Source organism: Protopterus annectens, chromosome 9.part0 (assembly GCF_019279795.1).
Source record: "Protopterus annectens isolate FY-2018-M chromosome 9.part0, PAN1.0, whole genome shotgun sequence".
NCBI classification, from domain to species: Eukaryota; Metazoa; Chordata; order Ceratodontiformes; family Protopteridae; genus Protopterus; species Protopterus annectens.
Window position 1 is genome coordinate 1,894,493,652 of NC_056743.1, and position 24,893 is coordinate 1,894,518,544.

Below are 24,893 nucleotides of genomic sequence, written 5' to 3' on the forward strand. Positions count from 1 at the left end.
TCCTCTATAATCCGGAGAATACTCCTGCACTTAAAAATATTATCACCCCTATAACAATCCTAGACTGCTTCGATCCTCTAACAAACTACTAATTCAGACTAGCAAAATTAATAACACAGCCGGTGATTCTCTCTTTGCAAACTCTGTAAGTAGATCCTGGAACTCTCTTCCAGCTGATATTACCTTACTTTCCACCTTAGGTCAATTTAAAACTAGACTCAAACAACATTTGTCACTTAACTGGCTATGTCAGTGTATCAAGCCTGGCTAACTTGAATGTGTAAAAATCTGTTAACCAGTTGACTGTGTAATTTAATTTAATCCTGACTTGTGTTCAGGACTAACTGTAACCTGTGGAACTTGTTTAACTTGCTTACTTATGTAATCTCTGTAAATAGTCGGTTTGTAATATGTAATGCTGATATTATGTAATGCTGTATCTGCTTGCCCTTGGAGCTTTTCTCCCCGGGCCTCCGCTGAAAATGGACATGCATCCAGTCGGACTATCCCGGTCAACAAATGTAAAATAAAATAAATAAATAAATAGATGCTTTTTCCATCTCCAATTGACTACATTCATTCTCCCTAGTTCTATTATTGTTATATCTAATATCTTTATATTCTCTTTACACAATATACATATACCTGAACATGTTTCTTTACCTATATTCCAAATAACAGTAGCATTACAAAGCCTTTCTGTTTGTACCTTTTCCTCTTCTGTTAACAATCTTAATATTTTTCATAGTGTTCAAATTTAAAGCCAACACTTTCAGCTTTATAGAACAGTTCTCTTACCATTATATTTTTAAACTGTTTTTCTCTGCCTAACTCTCTTTCCTATTTCATATTTCTTGCCTTTTTCTATATGCCACTCTGTCTCTTCTTTATGTCTCATCTATTTCCTTTTTTATTTAGCTTTCTCTTTAATTTTAAAAGCAACATCTACATTTTTCAGTTGTGGTGTATCTTCCTGCACAGCATCCTATTCTCTCTTATTTTCTTGTATAACTACTTTTACAGTTTTTTTTATTTTAATGTTCTTGCGTCTGTGTCTCACACTTTAACCATGAATGACCTACACTGCCACATTTTTTATACTTTAATTCACATTTCTTTGCATTATGTCCTATCTGACCACATGCCCTTCTCATAACCATATTCACCTTGTGCTTCCAGCAATATTGTTTCCTCTAAGGTTTTGGCCCTTGTTTTAACCTCCTGTCTGATTTTTGCCCCACCCTTTCACTATCCATTTTTCTCAATTTACATTCCCTCTGCCATTAAAGTAATGGTGGATCTTTAGGTAAGCCATTGTGGAGACACATTTTGGTAGATGAAGGCTTGCCAGCTGATTGCACATATATCACTTTGCTTTGGTTGTAATGACAGTGCATCTGAGTTTGTAGAGTATTTTAATGATACACATCCCGATATATTTGTAACATTAATCTCTTGTCTGTCTTTTCCTAGATACAACCTCATAGCTCCAAATGTCTTCAGAGTGGAATGCGAGGAGAAAGTTATAGTCGAATCTCATGATTACAACAGCCAACTTAAAGTTCATATACTTCTTCAAGACTTTCCAAACAAAAAAAATATATATCATGAAACAGAATTTACACTGAATGCAACAAACAATTTTCTTGGTGAAGCTGATGTGAAGGTAAGTGATGTATTACAGGATTATTAGAAAATTAAATACACCTTATTATATTGAAGGTCAGTGTAGTGAGTGGATTCATTGTCTCTCACCATAGAGCATTTTACATAACGTGCAACCTCTTTGCACAAAACACTCTGTAGTCTGATTTAACAGTTCCTCTTGATGAGTACAGTAAAAGTTATATTGTCCCATAGAACAAATTGCTGTGCATTGTTAGAAATGTCAGACTGATTTCAAAGGACAATGTCCTATCAACAGAATGCTTATATTATGAAGACTGCCTACTGGAAACTGCTATGTATTTATAATATAATATCACCCTGGAGCTACAAGGCAATATGACTGGCAAAGCTATATCTTCTCCATGAAGAGGTCTTTACTTTACCAACATTTAACCGACAATCCCTTTGTACTAAGAAAAAAAAATCACATTCAGCAGCAAGCAAAACAAATGGTAATTGTTTTCTACCTTTTGCTAAGATTGTGGTTAAAGTCAGCTTAAAGCTGCACTCTGTAATGTATTGTCATTTATTTATTTATTGGCATTTGATTATAGGGGAAAGTCTGACTGAGCAATGACCCATTTTCAGAGAAGGCCCAGGATGAAAAGCCCCATCATATTTCATGAATAGAAACAACACAATATAGTAGACAAAAGCAAATAAACATTTTTTTCGCTAAGTTCCTGTATTCTTTTTTATTATTTGTATAATTATTACAAAGATACCAGAGACTACATTGGTGGTTTTTTGTTTTATAGTTCAGAAACATCTGAATATTTGATGGGGTTCTTCGTCATTACAAATACAAAAAATAACAAGACGATCAGTGAGTAATAAAATGATTATTTAATGAGGATAATAAGCCATGTATGATTAGGTTACAAGAGGTAGAAAGAAAGGAGACGAAGAAAGGAGGAAATATGTGAAACATGAATAGACAAGCTTAGCAGACGAAAGGATATGTACAAATTTGCATACAGTCCTAGCAAAGAGTGAAAACATAAATCGCTGTGCATATTTAAGTCAACAGAAAAATCAATATTTACATTTACATTCTGTGTTAGTACAGTATGTGAATATGGTGGTATAGCAGGGGAGAGTGTTCAAATATAGCTAGGTGATAGATTGGGGGGGTGATACTAAGGTAGGAGATTAGGACAGGTGTTAAGAAAAATAAGGGTGGGCAGTTAGAGGAAGTGAAGGGGGAGGGGATGGCTGGAAGAGGTGGGTTGAAATGAGAGAAAAATTGGTTAGAAGATGGAGGTAGCAGAGTGCAGACAGCCAGAAATTAGAAATGTTTTGTAGAGAAGTCTTGAACATGTGGATGTTTGGTGTTAACCTGATAGTTACTCGGACTGAGTTCTGGACTTTGGTTACTGATTTACAGAACAGATAGTATCGAACTGATGTTTTTGGCTTGTAAATGATAAGGAATTCATTACCATTGGATTTTAAGGGATGATGTTGGATGTAGGTTTGAAGAATTTTACTGAGCGATGGACTGGCAGACAGATTGCTTTTTAGCTATGATTACTTACTCGTATGTAAAATAGTGAGGCAGTTCAATCAATTTAGTTTTCAGTACAGCAAAGAGGTGGCATTGGTTTTGTTCTTTTGCTGCAAAGTGTGCACTCTTGTAATTTTATTTTTATTTATTATTTATTTTACATTTGTTGACCGGGCTAGTCCAGCTGGATAATTTCCATTTTCAGTGGAGGCCCGGGGAGAAAAGCTCCACAATTAAAACAAGGTTAAACATTTAAGCAACAATGCATACATTTTAGTGTAGTAGAAAATACAGCGAAAAAAAACAGGTAAACAAATAGCCTAAGCTATATATTCATATTTTTTTTTTTTTTTAGAACAGTACAGTAATTTAGTCATTTGAAATAGCAGGGAAAGATAGTGATTTTTACGTAGGGAGGTATGGCTGAAGAGCGAAGAAGTCATTTAGTCTGGATTGGTACAGGAGCAGAGCCAGAAGTTGTTAAGATGTAATAGAAGTTGTTTTTTGAAAAGTTGAAAGGAGTCTAGTGAGGTAATGTGTGGAGGGAGGTTATTCCATATTTTCCCTATGGAGTTTGAAAATAGACAGTTACCTGCTGAATTTGTAATTCTAGTTGTGGTGACTTGTATCTTTTCGGCAGATCGCAGCTGTTTCAAGTTTTTGTAGGGAGTAAGGAGGTTACTGAGAGCTGGTGTTTTTGTTGGTTGATAAAGAATGTTATGTGTAATTAAGAGTTGTTGATAGATAAGCTTGTTAGGTAGTTCTAACCATTGTAATTGTTTTAAGTTATTACAGTGGTGAGTTCTGTACTGGGATGCTGTGGCAAAACAGGCTATATTATGATAGGATGTAGTTAGTTTTTTCAGGTTACCTTTAGAGAGATTGGTGTAAATAGAGGAAGCATACAGTAGGGTGGAGATAAGATGTGATTGAGCTAAGGTGGTCATTGCTTCTGGAGTAAGGAAGGGTTTTATTCTGTACAGTGAACCTATCTTTTTATTTACTGCTTTTATAGTGTTATTGATATGACAATCATAGTTAAGATTATTATCAATAGTAACACCAAGCAGTTTGGTAGTAGAGTCTGGGGAGATAAGAGAATTGTCAGCTGCAGTAATAGTAAAATTTAGTTGAGGAGATTTGTGGGTGGGTGAGAATAGTAATAGTTTTGTTTTCTTGGAGTTGAGAAGGAGACATCTTTTTGAGAACCATTGTTCAACGATTGAAAAGGTAGATTGTGTGAGTGACTGGAGTTCAGATTGGGTGGGAGCTGTACAGATGATGGTAGAATCATCTGCATATTGTATGCAGGTAGTGTTATGGATAGATGATTGAAGATCATTAATAAAGATAGAGAATAAGAGTGGGCCTAATATTGATCCTTGAGGTACTCCTAAGGAGATAGGTAGTAGAGCAGATAGAGAATTTTTCCAGAGTACTGCTTGTTGTCGGTTTTCAAGGTAGGATGAGAACCACGTTAAGGAGGAAAAATCCAAGGCAAGTGAGTTTAGTATGTGTAGGAGAAGTTTATGGTTGACCATGTCGAAGGCTTTTGACAGGTCTAGGAAAAGAGAAGCAGTTAGTTTGTTATTATTACGGTTACAGTTTATTGTGTTAGTAAAGGAAAGTAGTGCAGTGGTCGTACTATGTGAGGGTCTAAATCCATGTTGAGTGTTTGCTAGTAGGTTATTTTGAAGGAGATGGTTAAGTAGTTGTTTGTGTATACATTTTTCCATGATTTTAGCTAGTGGAGATAATAGTGCTATTGGGCGGTAGTTAGAGAGGTTAGTGGATTTGCCTCCTTTATGTAAGGGTATGATGTGTGATATCTTCCAGATTGCTGGAAAATCACTTTCTTTTATGGATCTGTTTATTAGGATCGAAACAGGGTAGGCTATAGCATTTGCTGCTACCTGAAGGAATTCAGCAGGAAGCTTATCTGCTGAGGGGTAGTGGGTTTAAGTTTTTGTAAGAGAGATTGTATGTAGGAGGTGGGTATGGGTTGAAGTTGAAGGAAGGAATGACGTTGTTGGTGTTACTTAAGATCAGTTGGGAAGCATCAGGGGATAAATGGCTTGCTAGTGTTTGTATGGAAGTAGTAAAGAAGCTATTGAAGTTATTGGCTATTAAAGGGGGATTATCAGGGTCTAGATTCTGTGGGTTAGGTGTTACTATTTTACCTGGGGTAAGTAGATGATTGATAGTAGACCAGAACCTTTTTTGTTCTTTTTTTGTGGATTGCTGAAGTTCTACATAGTAGTTCTTTTTGTCTGAAATAATAGCATTTTTGGTTTTGTTTCTCAGCTCTCTAAAGGTTTGATAGTCTGTTGGGTTTCTAGAGGAGCGCCATTTCTTCCAAGATTTATTTTTAAGCCTGATCTTTTGTTTAGTATTAATAAAATTGAAATTCCTCTAGTTTAATTTTTAGAAAGGACTGGAGGTTTGTAAGGATGGTTGCTCCATTCAGAGTGATATTGGAAGGTAGGTGTTAGCTGGGATTACTTCAGTGGTATTATTGAGGATGTTTTGTTCTGTATAACATTACTAACTTTGGATGAGGGTTTTTTAATAGTAGTTAGAATATGTAGGTCAAATTTCATCTATAATCATGCTTACTAATTTTGTATGAGATATAACTTCAATGCCTGTGTTGTTTTGGGAGGTGGTGTTTACATTAGATTTTATTTTGGCTATTATGGGTTAGAAGAGAAGTAGACCAGCTTCGTTTTTTAGAGATGAAGAGAAATTGTTCATGTTACAGACAGTTTTCAAAGGAGTTAAGGGTTTCTTCTGTTACATTTTGAAGATGGTTCAGACTATCAGAGGTGCATGCCAATACAGAATTATTTATATATTAAATGAGAGAGATCTGTATGGATAAAATGCAGTGATCATTGGTCAATATAGCATATGGTAGGAGTCAAATAATGTAGCCGTAGGGTACACATGTGGTAACAAGGTAGAAAACGGGAGTAGGGTGCAATTTTATTTAACTGATTGCTTTTTGTCACACAAGTAGCTATTGAACAATCTAAGAGTGGAGTGTGAGAAGCCAAGACTTTAGATAAGCCCAGGAAGAAGGAGGATACATATTTGCCATTGTGTCTGACTTTGTTAATGGTGTCTAAGATAGATACGAGGGCATTGGTAGTGATATTTGCTGGGCAGAAACCATGTTGTATAGATATCACAACTTATTGTTGAAGGAAGTACTAAAGGAATTGCTTGTAAACACTTTTTATAGCTTTGTTTTGGGGGGGAGGTGTAAGGTGGCAATGAGTCTAAAAATGGAAACATTTCCTAAGGTTCCCCCCCCTTATGACTTTTCCAGAGGGAAGGAACATAGGCATCTGGTATTGATCTATTTACCAGGATTAAGACTGCGTATGATATAGCACTGCCTGCAGTCTTAAGGTATTCAAATGGGAGGTTATCTGTGAGCGGTGAGCATGTTTTCGGATTGTGCAGAAAATCTGCATGCATAAAGTAGGAACAGTTTTTTAAGATAAAAGATGAGGTGGTTGTAGGAGGGCAGTGGGATTTGTTAAGTGTATCTAAGTTATCTATGAAGTATGTATTGAACTCACTAGCAATTTCCAGTGGGAAGAAATTCAGTGAAGTTTTGCATTCACTTTTCCCTGGATAGATCAGTTTTTTTGATGGAGGACCAGACATTGCTGGGATTATGTCTATGGCAGTTCTGCAGATTATTATATTGATTCCTGGATAGATCAGTTTTTTTGATGGAGGACCAGACTTTGTTGGGATTATGTCTATGGCAGTTCTGCAGATCATTATATTGATTCCTGGATAGATCAGTTTTTTGTTGGAGGACTAGACTTTGTGGGGATTATGTCTACGGCAGTTCTGCAGATCATTATATTGATGTTTTGTCCCTTTTCATATATTTTTTGTAAGGTTTCGGAGTTATCTGAACTCCTGCAGAAGTTATAGTGTTCTGTTTATTTGTCATTTGTTCAGGCCTTATTCTTGTTATGCATATGAGTTCTAGTATGTATGTATGTATGTATATTTGTATTTATACATATATACGTACTTACTATTCTACTATTCTTAGGTAGCCAGAAGGCATGGATGATTTTAACTTTTTTTCTTCTAAAGGGTGCTTAGTTGTTTAGAATGTCTAAGAATGTTCTACTGAATGTGGGGATAGAATCTTCTATTAGGAAGATTTTTAGGTAAGACCAGTTGATGAATTGTAAGCTTTATATGAAGGTACCTGGCTAAATTTTGTGAGATTACAGGTCGATTTGTAGCTTAAATGCATGAGATTATAGGCCCATTTGTAGTTGTGCTGTTTAACTTGATGGGTGTTTAGTATTTTTCTTTTAATTTCTCCAAATCTTTTGGGTTTCTAATACTATGATGTGAATTGACCCCATTCCTAAGTTAAAGTATGATTAAAGTTCATGAAATTAGTAGTTTCAGTCTTTGATGTCAGCCAAAAGTGCTCTTTGCAGCACCCGCAATGCGCCCAGTAGTGACTCCTTCTGCAGTTCGTATGGGGTTACGCGGTTTGGTAACATATATCTACATAAGATTGTAAATTCTTTTTTAAGACCCATTGCTCCTACCACTATTGGGACTGTCTATCTTTCTTCCACATTGCCCTCATTTCTGCCTGCAGATCCTGATAATTTATGACTTTGTGTCTCTCTTTATGCAAGACACTGTAGTCACTGGGTGTGGCAATTTCAGTGATCAATGCTACTCTTGTCTTCTTTTCTTGGACCACTATATCCGGTTTTCTACCATCTGTCTTTTGAATTGTTAGTAATGGATGATCCCATGTGATGTACACCATAATTTTCTGTGATGCTTTGTGGCTCATATTTCCAGTACTTTTCAGCCACTTCAATACCATAATGTTTTCACAATCCCCAGTGCAACAGTCTCGCCACATTATTATGCCTTTCAGTATACAGTCCTTCTGCCATTAGAATGTTTCAACTAGCAATGAGGTGTGCACCTATTTCTAATTCAGTTTTACAAAATCTACATTTGTCTGTTACTTCCACATGTTCAATGAACTTTGTAAACTAGCATGTACGTAGCCCACTATCTTGTGCCAACAATATTAAACTTTCATCTCTTGGGTTGAATTCACCTCTCCTTAACCCTTCCTGCATTTGTTCCTGATCAATATGAGGTTCTTCCAAAAGTTTTCTATACTTGCAACTATATTTATGCTTTTTCCACATTTCTTACCTTCTCATCTGATCCTTCACCTTATATTTTTTCTTTTGTTTTGGCACATTCAGTTGCTGGCTGATTTTTATCTACTTCTGGTTTGATTTCCATTCATGCTTGACACCGTTAAGCTTCTGCTAGATTAAGCAGAGAAATCATCTTAAGATTTATTCTCCTCATGTTTCAAAACTTTCACTACATTTGGGTCTTGTGAGGTCAGTAGATATGTGTGGAGTCCCACGATTGCAGATCTCTACATATAATCAGTTTCAAGGAGGCCCATCCCTCCTGCAGAACAGGGAATATATAACCTTGGTATGCAGTGATTTTTATAAATCATTTGGTGAGCATGAAGCATCCTTCTTGTTTTCCTATCTAATCTATCCAACCCATTTTGGGGCCAGTCAATCAGTCCAAAACTGTGTTAGGACAGGAAGAGCAAATTGGTTTATAGCTTGGATTTTATTCCTAGATGCCACTGCTGTTTTTAGGATTAATTTAAATCTTCTCAAGTATTCCTTATGAAGTTTTATTTGAATTGCTTGCGTTTTATTGTTGATCCTCCATCAATTCCCAAATATCTACTGAAAATGGACATATATCCAGTTAGACTAGCCCAGTCAACAAATGTAAAATAAATAAAAAGAAAAATATTTATACACTTCATCTTGCTCAAGTTCTTTTATAGCACATTCTTATCCCAAACTGAGGTTTTCCTGATGCTGCAGTTTTCCTACTTTAAAGGTTGCTTTTGCACATTTATCAAGACCAAATGACATTCTTATATCATCTGAAAAAGTTTTGACAACTTGCAGTTGTGCTTTCAGTTTCTCATCTGATGAGCTATACAGTTTTAAAACATCAAAAAGAGAAGGTGAGAAGTCTTTACACTTTGTTGTTTTCTAGGAGCGAGATTATAGCCATGGCCTAAGCTGCTGAGCAAACAGCTTAATGGATTAAGGGCAAGGCAGAATAGTAACGGTGATAGAGAATCACCCTGGAATATCCCCCTTTGAATTTTTATCCTTGGGATAAGAATTTGTCCTTTATCATGGCTTAATTGCAAAGTGATCTACCACTGTTTCATGGTCACTGTAATATAGTCGATCATTGTGGGATGTATCTTATACATTTTTAAGGACTCTTTTATCCATGAATGTGGGATACTATCAAATGCTTTTTTTGTAGTCAATCCATGCCATACTTAGATTCTTCCCCTTTTTACAGTTGTCCACTATGACTTTATTTAACAACAAATGATCCTTTGTTCCATATGACTTTCTTTTATTGCCCTTTTGTTCTACTGCCATAATTGAGTTTTCGTCTAAATGACTATAAACTCTGTCGGCAACAATTCCAGTGTATAGTTTATATGTCGTTGAAAGGCAAGTTATTGGTCTATAATTTTTAGGGTAGCTTGCAGGTTCACTCTTAAGTAGGGGCATTGTTTTTCCTGTTGTTAGCCAGGTTGGTGTCTGTTCTGGGTGTGCATATAAATAGTTTTTACTCATGGATAAATCTTTGTGCAAAGATGTTAAAACTTTGTAACCAGTTAGGTACTGCACCTGGGCCTGGGTTTTTCCAATTAGAGGCTTTTCTTAACTTTGTTTCAATCTCTCTAGCTGTTAGTTCATCCCATTTCATATCCTGTACCTTTAAAATTCTTATTCTTTCTTTCACTTCTTCTATCCATTTAGCATCTTTGTTATGCTCCACAGGATCTTCATAGATACTTCTCCAAAATGTATCTATTTCTTCTTATTTTGGTGGTCTTTGAATTCCTTTTACCTTGTTTCCCAATTCTCTATAAAATATTTTTGGGTCATCAATAAATTGCTTATTTTGTACTTTTCCTTTATATTTATCTGTGTATCTTTTAAGTTTTTCTGTCTGTGCTGACGTTTTTTAGTTTGTTATATGTGATAGTGCATGATAGATCCTGATCTGTTTTAATATTTCGCATTGCTTTTATTACTCTTTCAAAGTATTTTTGTTGATCTGTTCCCTCTTCTATAATCTTCTAACAGTGACACTTCTTGTCTTAATTGCTTTTTATTTTTCTCTATTTGACACTTCCATGATGGTATTCGATGTCTCCCCTTCCTTCTCTCACTACCATGTGTTCTTGTGGTAGAATTTTATCTGTGAACCAACTGCAGGAATCCAAACAGAAAACGACCAGCACCAGTTCACAACTGTTTTATTACAGGAATTAAGCACTTTTGTGTGTATATAACATGCACTTCTTCAGAATAAAAAGCATTCACAAAAATTCAGTTTAAATAACCCACCAATAAAACCACATGACCCATCAACACACCTACCAATTCTAATCTTAAAGTGTTTGAACATGTACTAGATGAAGATTTTTATGAGCAAGTATCTTTCAATTATATTAATTCATGTTATTCTAGAATTAGATTTATTTTGTTAGACATGTTGGAACAAGAAGAAATGTTTAGAGAAGTGTATGAATTCTTAAAAGTTAAATTCCCTTTGGTCCCCCCCTTTTTGGGATCCCAAAAATACATAAATGCTTGTGGGACCCTCCTATGAGACCTATTGTGAGTGCTAGAACTTCTATCACTCACCTTATGGCTGTATACATAGACAAAAAAGTAAAAATGTTGGTATCTGGTTACCCTATGTTATAAAAGCGTCTTGGGATTTTTTGGAAAAATTGAGAAAAATTAAATACAGTACTAGTTTGGCATTTGTTACTATAGCTATAGTAAATTTATTTAATGTTATCGCACAAGATCTTGGAAAAGAAATATTTCATGATTTTATTCACGAATATGGTAATTTTAATGCTAATGAAATTAACGCGCGTGATGCATTGTTAGACATGGTTTTGAAATATAATTTTATTCATCTGGATGGGCAATTTTTTCAATTAAAAAAAGGGGCTGCTTTGAGGGCAAGCCGCACCCCAGTGTTTGCGAACATAGTATTACTTCAATGGGAAAAGCATTTTATATTTAACAACAAAAATGTTGCACCTTATTATTTATATGTGAGGTTTTTGGATGACATTTTTATTGCTTGGGATGCTAGTAAAGGAGACACTGATAGATTTTTGGAATATTTACATTCCACCACCTCTTACTTAAAGTTTACATACCATTATAGTACAGTAAGTATTAACTATCTGGATGTGTTTATTTATAAGGATGACATGGATAAAAGTATACAGAGCACAGTGTTTAGGAAAGCAACATACTCTAACAGCCTTTTGCACTACAGTAGTTGCACCAAAAGAAGAGAATCATTAAGGGGCAATATATAAGGTTATAGCCCATATGATTTCTAGTGAAGAAATGTTTTTCAAAGAACGTGTACATTTGAAAGGGATGTTTACAACTGAGGTTACCCCCCAGATTTAGTTGATTTAATATGGAGGGGAGTCCTTCAGAAGAGACAGCAGAAGGAGGTGATTCCCATTTTGTTAGACAACAAAACGTTGGTTTATCAGACAGAAACAAATGGCAGGAATAACTGTTCATTCATTACCACTTTCACTGAAGAATATGCTTACATTCGGAATATTATTAAACAAAATTGGTTTGTTTTTCAAGCATTTGAAGGAATATCTGACATTTTGGGAACCCAACCCGTATTTGTCACTAGAAAAGCCAAATGCATCAAGAAGATGTTAGAATCAGATGCCAAGATATAAACTACCATTAGTGAAAGGACTTGGGGTATTTATAAATGTGGTGCATGCAGTTTGTGCCAGTACATTTTAGAGAAACATGAGGTGCTTATTAATGGTATGAAAGTAAGGACACACCTTTTTTGCAATTGTAAATCAATTGGAGTAATTTATGTGGCTTTATGTAAAATGTGCCCAAGTTTTTATACTGGGAAAACCATTCATAGTTTTAGAGAATGCATTTATGAACACATTTATGACATCAAGCAGAGAAGTACTAATGTGTTGTATTGTCATGTAGAAAAACATCTAGACCATGTTTTTTATTCTTTGGTATTGACATCATACAGCGGAATTTACTGGGGGACCGTGGCGTGACATGGTAGAATGGAGTGAGTTGCATTAGCAAATGAAATTAAACGCCACCTCACCCCGAGGTATGAATGAGTCTTTAGCCATAGCTTGTATTTTAAGACTTATGTCTCACTATATTTAATGTGTTATTATGTTGTACACATTACAGAAATATTAGGTTAAGTTTTTTCTTAGTATATATTTGTATACAATTTTATGTATTTTATTATATGAGCAGGTAGCCTTTAAGATTAGAATTGGTAGGTGTGTTGATGGGTCATGTGATTTTTATCGGTGGGTTATTTAAACTGAATTTCTGTGAATGTTTTTATTCTAAGGAAGTGTATGTTATATACACATGAAACCACTTAATTCCTGTAATAAAACAGTTGTGAACTGGTTCTGGTAGTTTTCTGTTTGGATTCCTGCAGTTGGTTCAGTGGTTTTTGTTGTTTATTTGTCATTTTTATGTTGCTTGGGTTCGCAGAATTGTATCTGTTATTAATGTAGCTGCAGAGTAATATATCCTGATAACTTCTATTATATCGCATGGATCTCTAGGGGCAGTCTTAACTACTGTGTTCATTTGTTTTAGCAAACCTCTGCCTATTTGGGTTTTATTGGCCTCCTGCAGTCTATTTCTTTCATTGATCTTAATATGTCTATCTATCGCTAATAAATCAAGCAACTCTTCTCTTAGCTCATTTTCCTCTAAACTGAGGGCACATTTTTTGTTTTCTATAGAAAGCTCTATTGCAGCTCGCTGTGGCACATTCTCTTCAGTTTCATCATGTGTCATGCATTGCTATGTCACATGGGAACTCACTGGCCTATCACTGCTCAACATTGACTGCATCAGAGTTCCCACAGTTTCTTGTTCCTTCCCGTGCTGTCCAGGTTCAAGTGAATGTTTATACTGATTTTCTGTGAAAGGCTCCAAAATATTTTCATATGGTATGTGACCAATTGCTTCCCATTCCACTGTTTTCCTCTTAGCTTGGAGGTCCATTGCTCTATCCCGTTGTGGTGCTTTCTGAATTAGATTTTCTACACTGAATCCTTCACTTTGCAGGTGCTCCATAACCTCAGTTTCTATTTCTTTAACTTCTCCATCACTGATCTTTTCTGCTTTTCCTCTGTCTTCTTATTTTTTTGTATTGTAAAGTTTTCCGTGTCTGGATTGCTTTGCCTTTATTTCTTTTCAATTATCTTTGGTGCTGTTCTTTTTGTATTGGTTAATTTTGCTTTCTCCTTTGCATAAATATTACACCATATTAAATCTCCTTTCCTTTCCCATCTCCATATTTCTTCTTCAGATTCTCCTGATCTTCCTGTTTCTCCTTACTGTGGGGACTGGCTCCATCATGCTGTGATGTAACCTGTGTTAGATCTTCTATACCAAATCCTTCCCTTCTCAGGCGCTCCATAAATTCACCTTCTATTTTTAACTTCTACTTTATTAACCTTTTTTTCTACATTCCCTGTTTGTGATGTTATATTGCAAAATTTTCCATGTCTGGATGCCTTTGCCTGTACTTCTTTTCAAATATCTTTGGGGCTGCCTTCTTTATATTGATTAATTTGGATTTTGCTTTTGTATAAATACTACACCATATCAAATCTTTCTTTCTTTCCTATGTCCATATTTATTTTTTATACTTTTCAAAAATCTCTTGTTGCTTATATTTTTGCACTTCCTCAGATGCTTCTTTATCCAACCAGATCATAGTTTCTTGGTCTATACACTGTTTTTCACAAATCTGTTGAATTAATGAACATTAATTTTTACTTGAAGCTTCTGACAGTTTTTCTTATGGAAGTATTTTTCTTTCCTCTAGTTTCTCTCTTAATCATTTTGTATATCTTGTGTTTGGAAATTCTGGGCTTTTACCATAATAGTAACAATACGTAATTTCTTTCTTATCTTCAGTAGTCCACTCCATCATCTTTGTGGCTCTTCTTTGGCCTATCAGTTTTTGTGCTTTTTGTGGATGGCTACTTTCTTCTATAACGGGGGGGGGGGGCATCCTTTACAACAGGAGGCCATCCTATATGGCAACTTATATGTCCTACAAAATAAAAAGATATTCCTTACTTTTTGTATTTTATTATCTCATTGTTGATTTCTATACAGGTCAGTGATCTCCAAAGAACAAACTGTAGAGGAATAAAATGTAAACCACAAAAGTCAGAAAAACCTGCACTGAAACACAGTTGTACCATCAGGAAGAAAAATGTTAAACCACTCAAATAAAATAAAATAATCCAAGCTTTTATTCAGTCAGTAGGTAAGCCCTTCATTAGTATGATGAGCTTGCTCAGACCATATTAACATACTAAAAACAATTATATATTTATATATTTCATCATTCATTAAAATACCAATTAATCATTAAACATTGTATGTATCTGTCACTCGGGAACAACAAAGAAGCCATATTAACTATTTAAAGTGACATGCAGTAAATATTACAATTTTAATGTCATAGTCTCTGTGCTTTCAGTACTGGCTTTAATGAAACTTGGTCATTTAAACCTGACCCTTTTGTAGCCCTTAGCTTTAAAATCTAACATAACTCAGCTCTTTCAGTATCATTTATTATATCCCTCATGCATTCACTCATGCGCACACTCTCTACCATTAAAAATCTAAAAGTTTGTCCCTCCTCGGGTTACCGTCAGATTATCGAACGTTCAAATGATTGACACTGATATGGGGAAGACCATATCATCGAACATTTAAATGTTCGACAATCTGAGGTTTTAAAATTGGAGATAGATACTAGACAACTGAGGTTGCCTAGTGATCCCCGTGTATTCCAGTCACCCCCGTTACCTAAATATACCATTTCCGAGATTGCACTATATTCTGGTAATGGGAAATGACAGAATACGGACCTCCATACAGCGCAGAATGGGAATATTTCCCATTACTGCAATGTAGTGCGGTCTCGGAGTCAGAATATTTAAGTAGGGGGGTGTTGGGGGCACAGCCCCCCACATGGGGGGTGCAGGGGGGCTTGCCCCCTGCTATAAACAGCTTACATTTTTTGGTTTGGGTTTTTTTATTTACTTTTACATTGTCGAACATTTAAATGTTTTATGATATGGTCTCGATCATATCAGTGTTGAACATTTGAATGTTCAATGATGGTAAAGGTAACCCCCCTCCTCATATCTTATCATTTGTTTAGCTATTGCACTCATCTCATTGCCCTTTCTTGCACAGTATATGTGATCCCTGATGTGTTCACGTAATTTCCAACATAAAAGGCCATGTACTCCAGACAATAGGAAAGATATACCTAATGTTTACTATTGCAATCTCCCTTCACTAGGACACAATTCTTCTTATGAAGATCATGATGCTCGAATGTGTTATTATAATCAATGCATTCACAAAAATTACACTTGTCACATCTAAAAGTGCTGTGTAATGTATTACTCTCAGGAGTAGGACCTGACTTCATAGGGTAGCATAACTGCCTTTTTAGAGATTTTTTTATTTTTATAATGAAGCTGAAGGTAATCGCCTACCATCTGTGCTGTCTGCTCATCCATATGTAGGAATGGTAAGTGTTTAGTGATAATGCCTTTCGACGTTTTTACATCACTACTATATGTAATGGACACAGTTAAAACATTATTACTCCTATCTGATAGCCCTTCATTTCTACTTTGTGATGAAAAATAAGGTTTAGTTATCGTGTTTTTAAATGCTGTGGCATAATTTATACCTTCAGTAATTTCCTTCTTATTATGCCCTCTGTTGCTGAAATCCTTTCACAGATGTTTTAAACCTTGACAGCAACCTCTCCTTTGACCACAGCTTTGCCACTGTGGTCAAAATGTCCTTCTATGTGACACATCTCATCAACAAGGGTTTTGCATCCAGGAAGGAAGAGGTCATCAGCTCTCTCTCTACTCTTCCCTCAGTAGGCCAATCATTGAGTACAGTGCCCCATTTGGCATGTACCTCACTAGACACATGCAACAGCTGGTAAGGCCACAAATGTACTTCATGAAGAGGATCCTAGGCCTTAAACACATATCCTACATGGATAGACTCAAAAAAACTCCAGCTATTCTCTGTCTCATATCGTCTGCTAACAGGCAATCTCTGCTTGACTTACAAATCCATGTCTGATCCAGCTCTGTTACTAATGCTACATCTAAAGAAATCCCAGTCCCTCCACACCACATGCTCTAGAGACTTCAACCTCATTACCACAATCAACATAACATGCTGGAGGGACAGGTTAATAACCCAGAGACTGCCCATGCTCTGGAATAGACTTCCCATTGTCTAGTAATTTGTACATCCAAAAACTTAATATTATTTAATGAGTAGCACATAAAAACTTAAGGAAAGTTATAGTCCTTTGTAAATCCTGCACAAAGGTTTGAAGCTCTGCTAATGTGTCACTCCACAAAAGAAACAAGTTATTTACACACCAACGGTAATAATAAATATATTATTTGAAAGTCTCAGATTTCAATTAAAAATCACTTTCCCACTGTGCCATAACCATATTGGCATATCCAGTGGCACAGAATGTGCCCATAGCCACACCAGAGGTCTGTAGGTAGTAAATACCATCAAAAATAAAAATATTGTTCTCCAAAATGGTTTTGAAAAAAGACTAATCAAATCCATATATGCCTCACTATAATCACTATGGTGTGCTAAAAAGGACCTAATCATATGAATCCCCTTTTCATGGGGTATCACTGTAAACAGAGACAGCACATCTAAAGTCACCATTAGACATTGGGGGGGGGGGCACTATATACTCCAGAGTGCATTCATACAAGTCTTGCAAAAAATGCTGTGTATCAAACAACACAAACTTATGATTCAAAATGGGTCTAAATTTCTTTTCTGTGTATATAGAAAGGGGTTCAATTAACCAACCCCCTCCTGCTACAATGGGTCTAAAAGGGGATATAGTAGGATGCTTAAGAATCTTGGGTACACCATGGAGAGTTGGTATCAACAGTGTCTCTACTTTGCAGTATTTAAATAAATCTCTAGTGATGATTCCATTGAAATAAGTCATTTAACATATCACCAGCCATTCAAGACCAATCTAATATACCTTTCATTTGAATGATTTTATATGTAGTAACATCACTAACTATTTCCTTCATCTTATCAAAATAAAAACTACTATCCATGATGACAACAGAAATACCTTTATCAGCAGGTCTGATTACTATATTAGCATCTATTTTAAGATCATTTAAGGCTTGTCGCTCTTCTCTAGATAAATTAACAAACCCATTACTTTGATGGTTGCTCTGTAATTGGTTGGTAATATCTCATTTATGCATTTTAAAAACGTTTCTAATATCAGATGACTTTGAGGAACAAATAAACTAGGTTTCTTTAGCTTGTCCTTATCATAATTATTAACATCATCACTGTACGTAGCATTCAACATTAAGTTCCTAAGAAACATTCTTATATAATAGTCTCTCCACGTCTGCTTGCTGAGAAGGGATAAATGATAAAGACTTCTCTAATACAGATACCTCAGTGGCTGATAAGTCTCTCCATGAAATAACCAAACTAGCAATTGGTTGTGGACAACCACATCTTCTTGATTGTGTGGTGTCCACATTCCCCTGTAGGTTGTTTCCACTTCATTGTCCCTCTGCTCCTCGATTATTCGGTAGACTTTTCAGTGTCCAGATATATGAGTAAGGATAGTCAAGGAAAAACTTGTTTCGTAGTTGCAAACACCTTCTTTATAACAATAGGTGTCTCTCAAACAGTTAATGAATTAGATAGAATTGATGTTTCTGTCAAAAGAATAGGGACAATGTCCTTATGTGTAAGTCCTTCAACTTATGATATCCGTCGACTGAGACCCTGGTTATACTGGCCCTCCTGTTGGTGGTTACTGGAGATAATGTTGCCTGATGAAATACCATTTGTTACAGGGTTTATAATTACATTAACTCAATTTTCAGTGTTCCTTGGCCAAGTAAGCACATGGTTATTACCAAAATCACTGCTATCCCTCTCCAACTTCTTCCTTTTGCACTGGTAGAGTCTACGTTCATATAAATAAACATTATCAATCACTTCACTAAGTGCCAGATCTGCCGTGTCCAATACTGCTAGTTCATATAATTCATCCTGGTGTCTTTGGATGTTAGCAGCAAGTTCTAATTCAACAGGGTTGAAATAATTTACAAACAGTTTGAGATAGCTAAAGTTGGCATCTAAATTACTCCATTGCCACTTTGCTAACAGTTTCTGGTGATGCTCACCATATGTGGGCATTTTTAGCAAATGTAACCCATGAGGTATTACTTTCAATGCAATGCATGCCTCAAAATGTAATTGCTATAGCTGTAACTTTTTCAGCAGTCATAAGTCATGTTCTAATGTCTTAATCCTGCCACGTACTGACTCATCTATGTTCACTTCAGTTCCCAAACCAGGCATGCTACCATCACATTGTAGGAGAGGGTTACTCTCAACATGAATAGATTTTGACAGCCGTTCACTCCTCTTACCAAGCAAAGAAAGAGATAATATATAATCCAGTTTAGGAACTACAGTTTTTCCTTCAGCCATGCTCCAATGGGGAAAACACAATAAAGCAACAACAAATAAAAAGAGATCCTCAAAAATAAAAGGTACAGGAATAAAACATAAACCACAAAAGTCAGAAAAAACCTGTACCAAAATACATCCATAGCACAATGAATAAAAATGTTAAACAACTCGGATAAAATAAAATATAAAATAAAATAATCCAAGCTTTTATTCATTCAGTAGGTAACCACTTTCACTAGTACAACTAGCTTCTTCAGACCATATTAACACACTAAAAACAATTAAATATTTATATATTACATCATTCTTTAAAATACAAATTATCCAATCAACACTGTATATACTTCTGTCACTCGGCAAGAACTAAGAAGCCATATTAACTATTTAAAGTGACATGTACTTAATATTAACATTTTAATGTCATAGTCTCCGTGCATTCCATACTGGCTTTAATGAAACTTGGTCATATAAACCTGACCCTCTTGTAGCCCGTACCTTTAAAATCCAATGTAACTCAGCCCTTTCAGTATCATTTATTATGTCCCCATGTGTTCACTCTCTGCTATTAAAAAGCTGAAAGTATGTCCTTTCATGTATTCTAGCATATGTTTAGCTGTTGCACTAGTCTCTGATGCTATGGCTGCTTTTTCTGATTTTTATACCTGTTATATTTATTTCTTCTCAATTAAACTGAATACTTCCTATTTTATCTATTATTCCTAAGCCTTTACTTTTATCCTTATTTATACTCATCCCAATATCCTTCAAAAATTAATATGTTGCTTCATAACTACCTTCATTTATTCTTTATTTTTTGTTATTACAAATATATCATCTACACAAGAAAACATAACTGATACTCACATTCCTTCTATAGTCATGTATCCTGCTATTTTAAACTATATTGATCTTGCTAACAACTGCATTCATAATCAGTACAAATAACATACTACTCACTGGACATCCCTGTTTTATATTGGTTCTTATATCTATTTCTTGACTTAACCGACCATTCGCCACTATATTCACTTTATTATTTTCATGCAATGAAACAAATATTTTTATCTTTCCACTAAGATTATAATCTCTCAGTATGTCCCATAAAATGTTGTGTTGTACCTCATCAATTGTTTTACTCAAGTCACCTGCCATCATTTTAACTTCTGACTTCCTGTTTATTACACCATCTGCAATTTTTCTCATTATTATTCAAAGTTGTTGACTTCTTTTCCCCTTTTCCCAGATATTGTTTCTTCGGGTATTTATCTCGATTATTTACATACATGTCTTATAATTTCTAATATTTAACGCTACTGTTCTCCCGTTTCTTATGTCCTCGTTTCCCTTTTCTTCAAATAAACTTCATAACTCCCATACATATTTCTTTTTCCAACACCTTTCTCTAACCATTTATTTCATACTTCCACAAAATACTTTTTCTTCTGATGTAGCATATCTTTATATCGATATAATATTCGATCCCATCCATTCCTGCAGACGATTCTTCATTTACTGTCTTTTCTTCCACAGTTTTTTTCTCTAACCCTTCACTGACATCTTTAATTAATTTTTTTTAATGTTCCACTTTTTTCCTTCTATCTTATTCTTTTTAAATGTTTTTTCTATATATTCTTTTACAGCCATGACTTCTTGTTGTGTTTTATCATTGCCTCCTTTCTCATTTCTCTTATTCTTTTATTCTGTTTTACTATTTTATTTAAATGGATAGCAATGACTTCTTTTTTTCTTTGTAAAAAGTATCTTTAAACAACATTTTTTTTTTAATTTTTCTCTTGCTTTATTTCATATATCTTCCTTTCTCTTTCATACAATTCTTTATTTGTCATTGCCTATCTAAATGCATCATAACTTACTTCTTATATTTTTGTTTCTCTTCTTTTCTTGTTAAAACTTTGCTATTCCAAGAAACATTTCTTATATTTTTCTTTAAAACGTATCCACCAATGCATCCAGTTTTTGTAAAACACTCTCATAATTACATGATCTTTCTATAATTGTTTAACCCTTTCTATACCTTCCTCATCTAAATCTTTTTTCATTTGTTTTAATACATTTGCCTATCTTTATATACCCCACCCTGTCTTGAATTTCTAGCCAAATTACCACATGATCTGAAAAATGTCTAACTTTTATTCCCTCTTGTATAATATTCAAACTTTCTTCTTAAGTAACAATTAAAATCCTCTACTAATATTATCTCACTTACATAATCTAAAATTCTTTTGAACATATCTTCTCTTTCTTTTTTTGTAATATATGTATAAATTGCAATAATTCAACAAATCTCCTTTTTCCACCTCACATCTAACACTGTTAGTCTACCCAATGCAACTAAGATATTATCCAAAATTGCTTTAATTTTCCTGGTAATTTTCAACAAAATAAACATATACCTGAAAATGTTTCTTTTTCTAAATTCCAAATAACCTCAACTTCCCATAATTATTCAACTTGTAATCTCTTCCATTCTGTTAAAATTCTCATATCTTCAAGAATAGTAATATCCATTTCATTTGTTATACACCATTTCAATACACTTAGCCATCTCTTGATATTATTTATACTACTCAGATTTATTGGTAAAATTCTCAGTTTTTTCTTTTATTGTTTGTTACTTAATTTCCCTCCTGTATTTGAGCTTTTTTATTTTCTTTCATACCTACACTATTGAATTTCCTTTTTCTATTTTTTTACCTTTTCCCCAATATATTTCTTCTTCCCCTTAATCAATCTCCAATTTATATCTTCTTCCTCACTCATTTCTACTATTTTTCTATCCCCTTCTTTTCCTACCCCTTTGCATTTTATTTTTCATCTTCACCCATCTAGTCATTATTTATCAATATTTGTCCCTCATGCTCTTTTTCTTGATCTACTTCTATACTTTGTTCTTGTACTATTTCTTGTTCCTTCCCTTACTCTTCACACTCCATTCTCCTTACCTTCTATATTTTCCTTATAATCCACCCATAAATGCCCTGTTTGTTCACATTTTACACATTTTAGTTCACATTGTTTAGCTTCATGACCCACTTTACCAGAAATATAACACTTTATTTTATTATAATTGCTAATTAAATGATCACTCTTGCCATAAAAGAAAGACATTTTTGTTGCCCCCACTACTTCAAAGTACCTCTTTTTCCTTCTACATTTATCATGTTTGGAATATGTTTTTTTTTTCATTTCCCATTTTAATACAATACCACATCCCCAACTCCCAGTCCATAAATTTCTGTTATCATAAATTTTTGTAATGTCCATAAAATCTTTGCAAATAGTTCAAAATAGCCTTTTAATAGTTTATTTCTATTTCATGTTGAAACTGAACAAAAATGTTCTTATTTGTCTCTGTTGAATATTTAAATAACATATGAATTCCATTGATTACATGTTTTCTTTGTTTATATTTTTCCAAAAGAATTCTCCATATACTGTCCTCATTCAAAAAAGTCATAAAAAGTGTCTTTGTTAGTATAAATAAATGCTCTTTCCTCTTTATGTGATATACCCAATAGTGAAATTATATTATCCCAAATGTCATACCTATCCAGTTCTATTTTTGCTGCTTGTTCTTAATAAAAATTTCTTTCTTCTTAATTCCATTTTCTTTTCTTCTCTCCTTTCTCATTCCTTCTCTGTCTATGTGTACAACTGTTTCTTCACTTCTCTTATCTCCTCCAATTCTTCTTCTTGTTTTCTTTCCATGATATCCCCCTACAACACAACTTTTTCACTCTCCAGTTCACTTCGATTAAGTCATTTAAATAAATATCCTGCAACCTTCACAACTAGATGTTTGTAAAAATATATCCAGGCTTACTTTCTTCTTCAAACAATCTTTCTGAATACTGTGAAGGCTTGACAACCTTCACATCACTCTCCACAGGTGCCGTCTCCCTTCTCCACTGACACCGACAACTCATTTATGCCTTTTCTCCTTCTGCTACTTCATTTTGTTAAGATTCAACTTCCTTTGCACTGAATAGCATCACTGACCTATCTTCTTTTTGCCCAAACTCTTTTCCAACCACCTCTTCCATACCATACAGGTACCCCTTCTTCCTTCATGCTTTTCCAAGATGCCACTGTGGCTGGACTGGAAGTAGGAAGTCTCACAACAAACAGCATCCTCACCCCACCCACCCACCAATGAGTAGGGAAAGTTCCCTGATGCCCTGGCCAAATTACCTATAGCAGTATAAATACCATCCAAAGTCTTCTCTGAAAAGAGGCTAGTAGCCTAGTGGGACTTACCTTGTCAAAAAGGATAAATAAATCAAATCAGATAAATAAATACAATACATTTTATGAGGGTAACAGTAGTACCATGACCCTCATCCAGGCTGGAATTTATAACAGTTGTGTTGTAGTACTTTGCCCTTCCCTCATGAAGTATTTTTAAAGATACTAGTGTTGCTGCAGTACCATGACCCCTCCTAAGGATGACAGTGGTGTTGTTGTGGTACTGTGGCCCTCTCTAAAGCTATATTTTGTTGCGGTACTGTGGCCCTCTCTAAAGCTATATTTTGGTGTGGTACTGTGGTCCTCTCTAAAGCTATATTTTGTTGTGGTACTGTGGCCCTCTCTAAATCTATATTTTGTTGTGGTACTGTGGCCCTCTCTAAAGCTACATTTTGTTGTGGTACTGTGACCCTCTCTAAAGCTATATTTTGTTGTGGTACTGTGACCCTCTCTAAAGCTATAGTTTGTTGTGGTACTGTGGCCCTCTATAAAGCTATATTTTTTGTGGTACTATGGCCCGCTCTAAAGCTATATTTTTTGTGGTACTATGGCCCTCTCTAAAGCTATATTTTGTTGTGGTACTGTGGCCCTCTCTAAAGCTATATTTTGATCATTTTTTCACTTCTCCTTTTCTCTACTCACTATGAGCTGTTCCTCCTGGCTGCTCTGTTTTACCTATCTTTTCACTCTTGGGAGAGAGCCCTATGGCTCATTTCTTCCTTAAGTCAGAGCATGCCTCTCAACTTCTTAGCATGAGAAATCTGGACAAAACCTAAAGTAATGCAGGAACAAAGGCCCACAAATAGGGACAGATTTGAAATATTGCTCTTATAAACTTAGAAATTTGCTCCAAAAACAAGATTTGAATTAACATGCATTTTCTCAATGATATGAAGTCTAAAACCCAACTGTAGGTCATTATATAGTGACTTTACTTTAGAAACCACAAATGTTATGAACCGATCAAAAATATGAGGCGAAAATTGGATATTCTGTGAAAATCTGGACAGTTGAGAGGTATGAGTCAGAGGCTGCATGAACTGCAAATGAAGCCATCATTTGTATCTGAGACCGTATCCTCCCCACACATGCTCAATAGCAACCCTTAGGTGTACTTTCAAATGACTATCAGTCCTGAGATGTACCCAATCATAAGGGGTATAAGCTAGCAGAGAAGACCTGCCCATCTCCTTGTGAAGCTCTCCAGGCTGCTTTTCTGCTCTTCACATGGGAAACCATGAGTGCATGTGCTGTGATCATGCACATCTCCGCATCACTTCCTGTGAGAGGTGAGCAGACTTTGTCCCTTCATTTGTCTCGTATCTCATGATCATGCACATCTCCGCATCACTTCCTGTGAGAGATGAGCAGACTGCCCCTTAATTTGTATCTCATCTTATCTGCATATATAGTGCCAGGTAACTATATGAATCCTAGTTACCTGCATCACACTCAGGGTTCCACCTCTCTACTTATTCCTGGATACATTATTCTGCATTTGTTTACACTTAATACTGAGAACTCATTAATATGAAGATCTGCATAGAAACTGAATATTGTTTCTACAGAACCTTCTGAAAAGATGAGGTACCCAAACTAATAGTGGACTTCTCTGCAGAACACAGAATTGTATGAACTTGTTAGCAGTCTTAATACATTCA

General features: G+C 35.1%; 1 protein-coding gene across 1 annotated transcript in view; it reads left to right on the forward strand.

Moving 5' to 3' along the window:
• The window catches only part of LOC122810818 (complement C3-like), a 1,708,896-nt gene that overhangs the window by 109,633 nt on the left and 1,574,370 nt on the right, over positions 1-24,893 (forward strand). Inside the window, exon 2 of the mRNA XM_044082377.1 lies at positions 1,474-1,666. Coding sequence (XP_043938312.1) covers positions 1,474-1,666 — 193 coding nt within the window. The remainder of the gene's footprint in view (positions 1-1,473; positions 1,667-24,893) is intronic.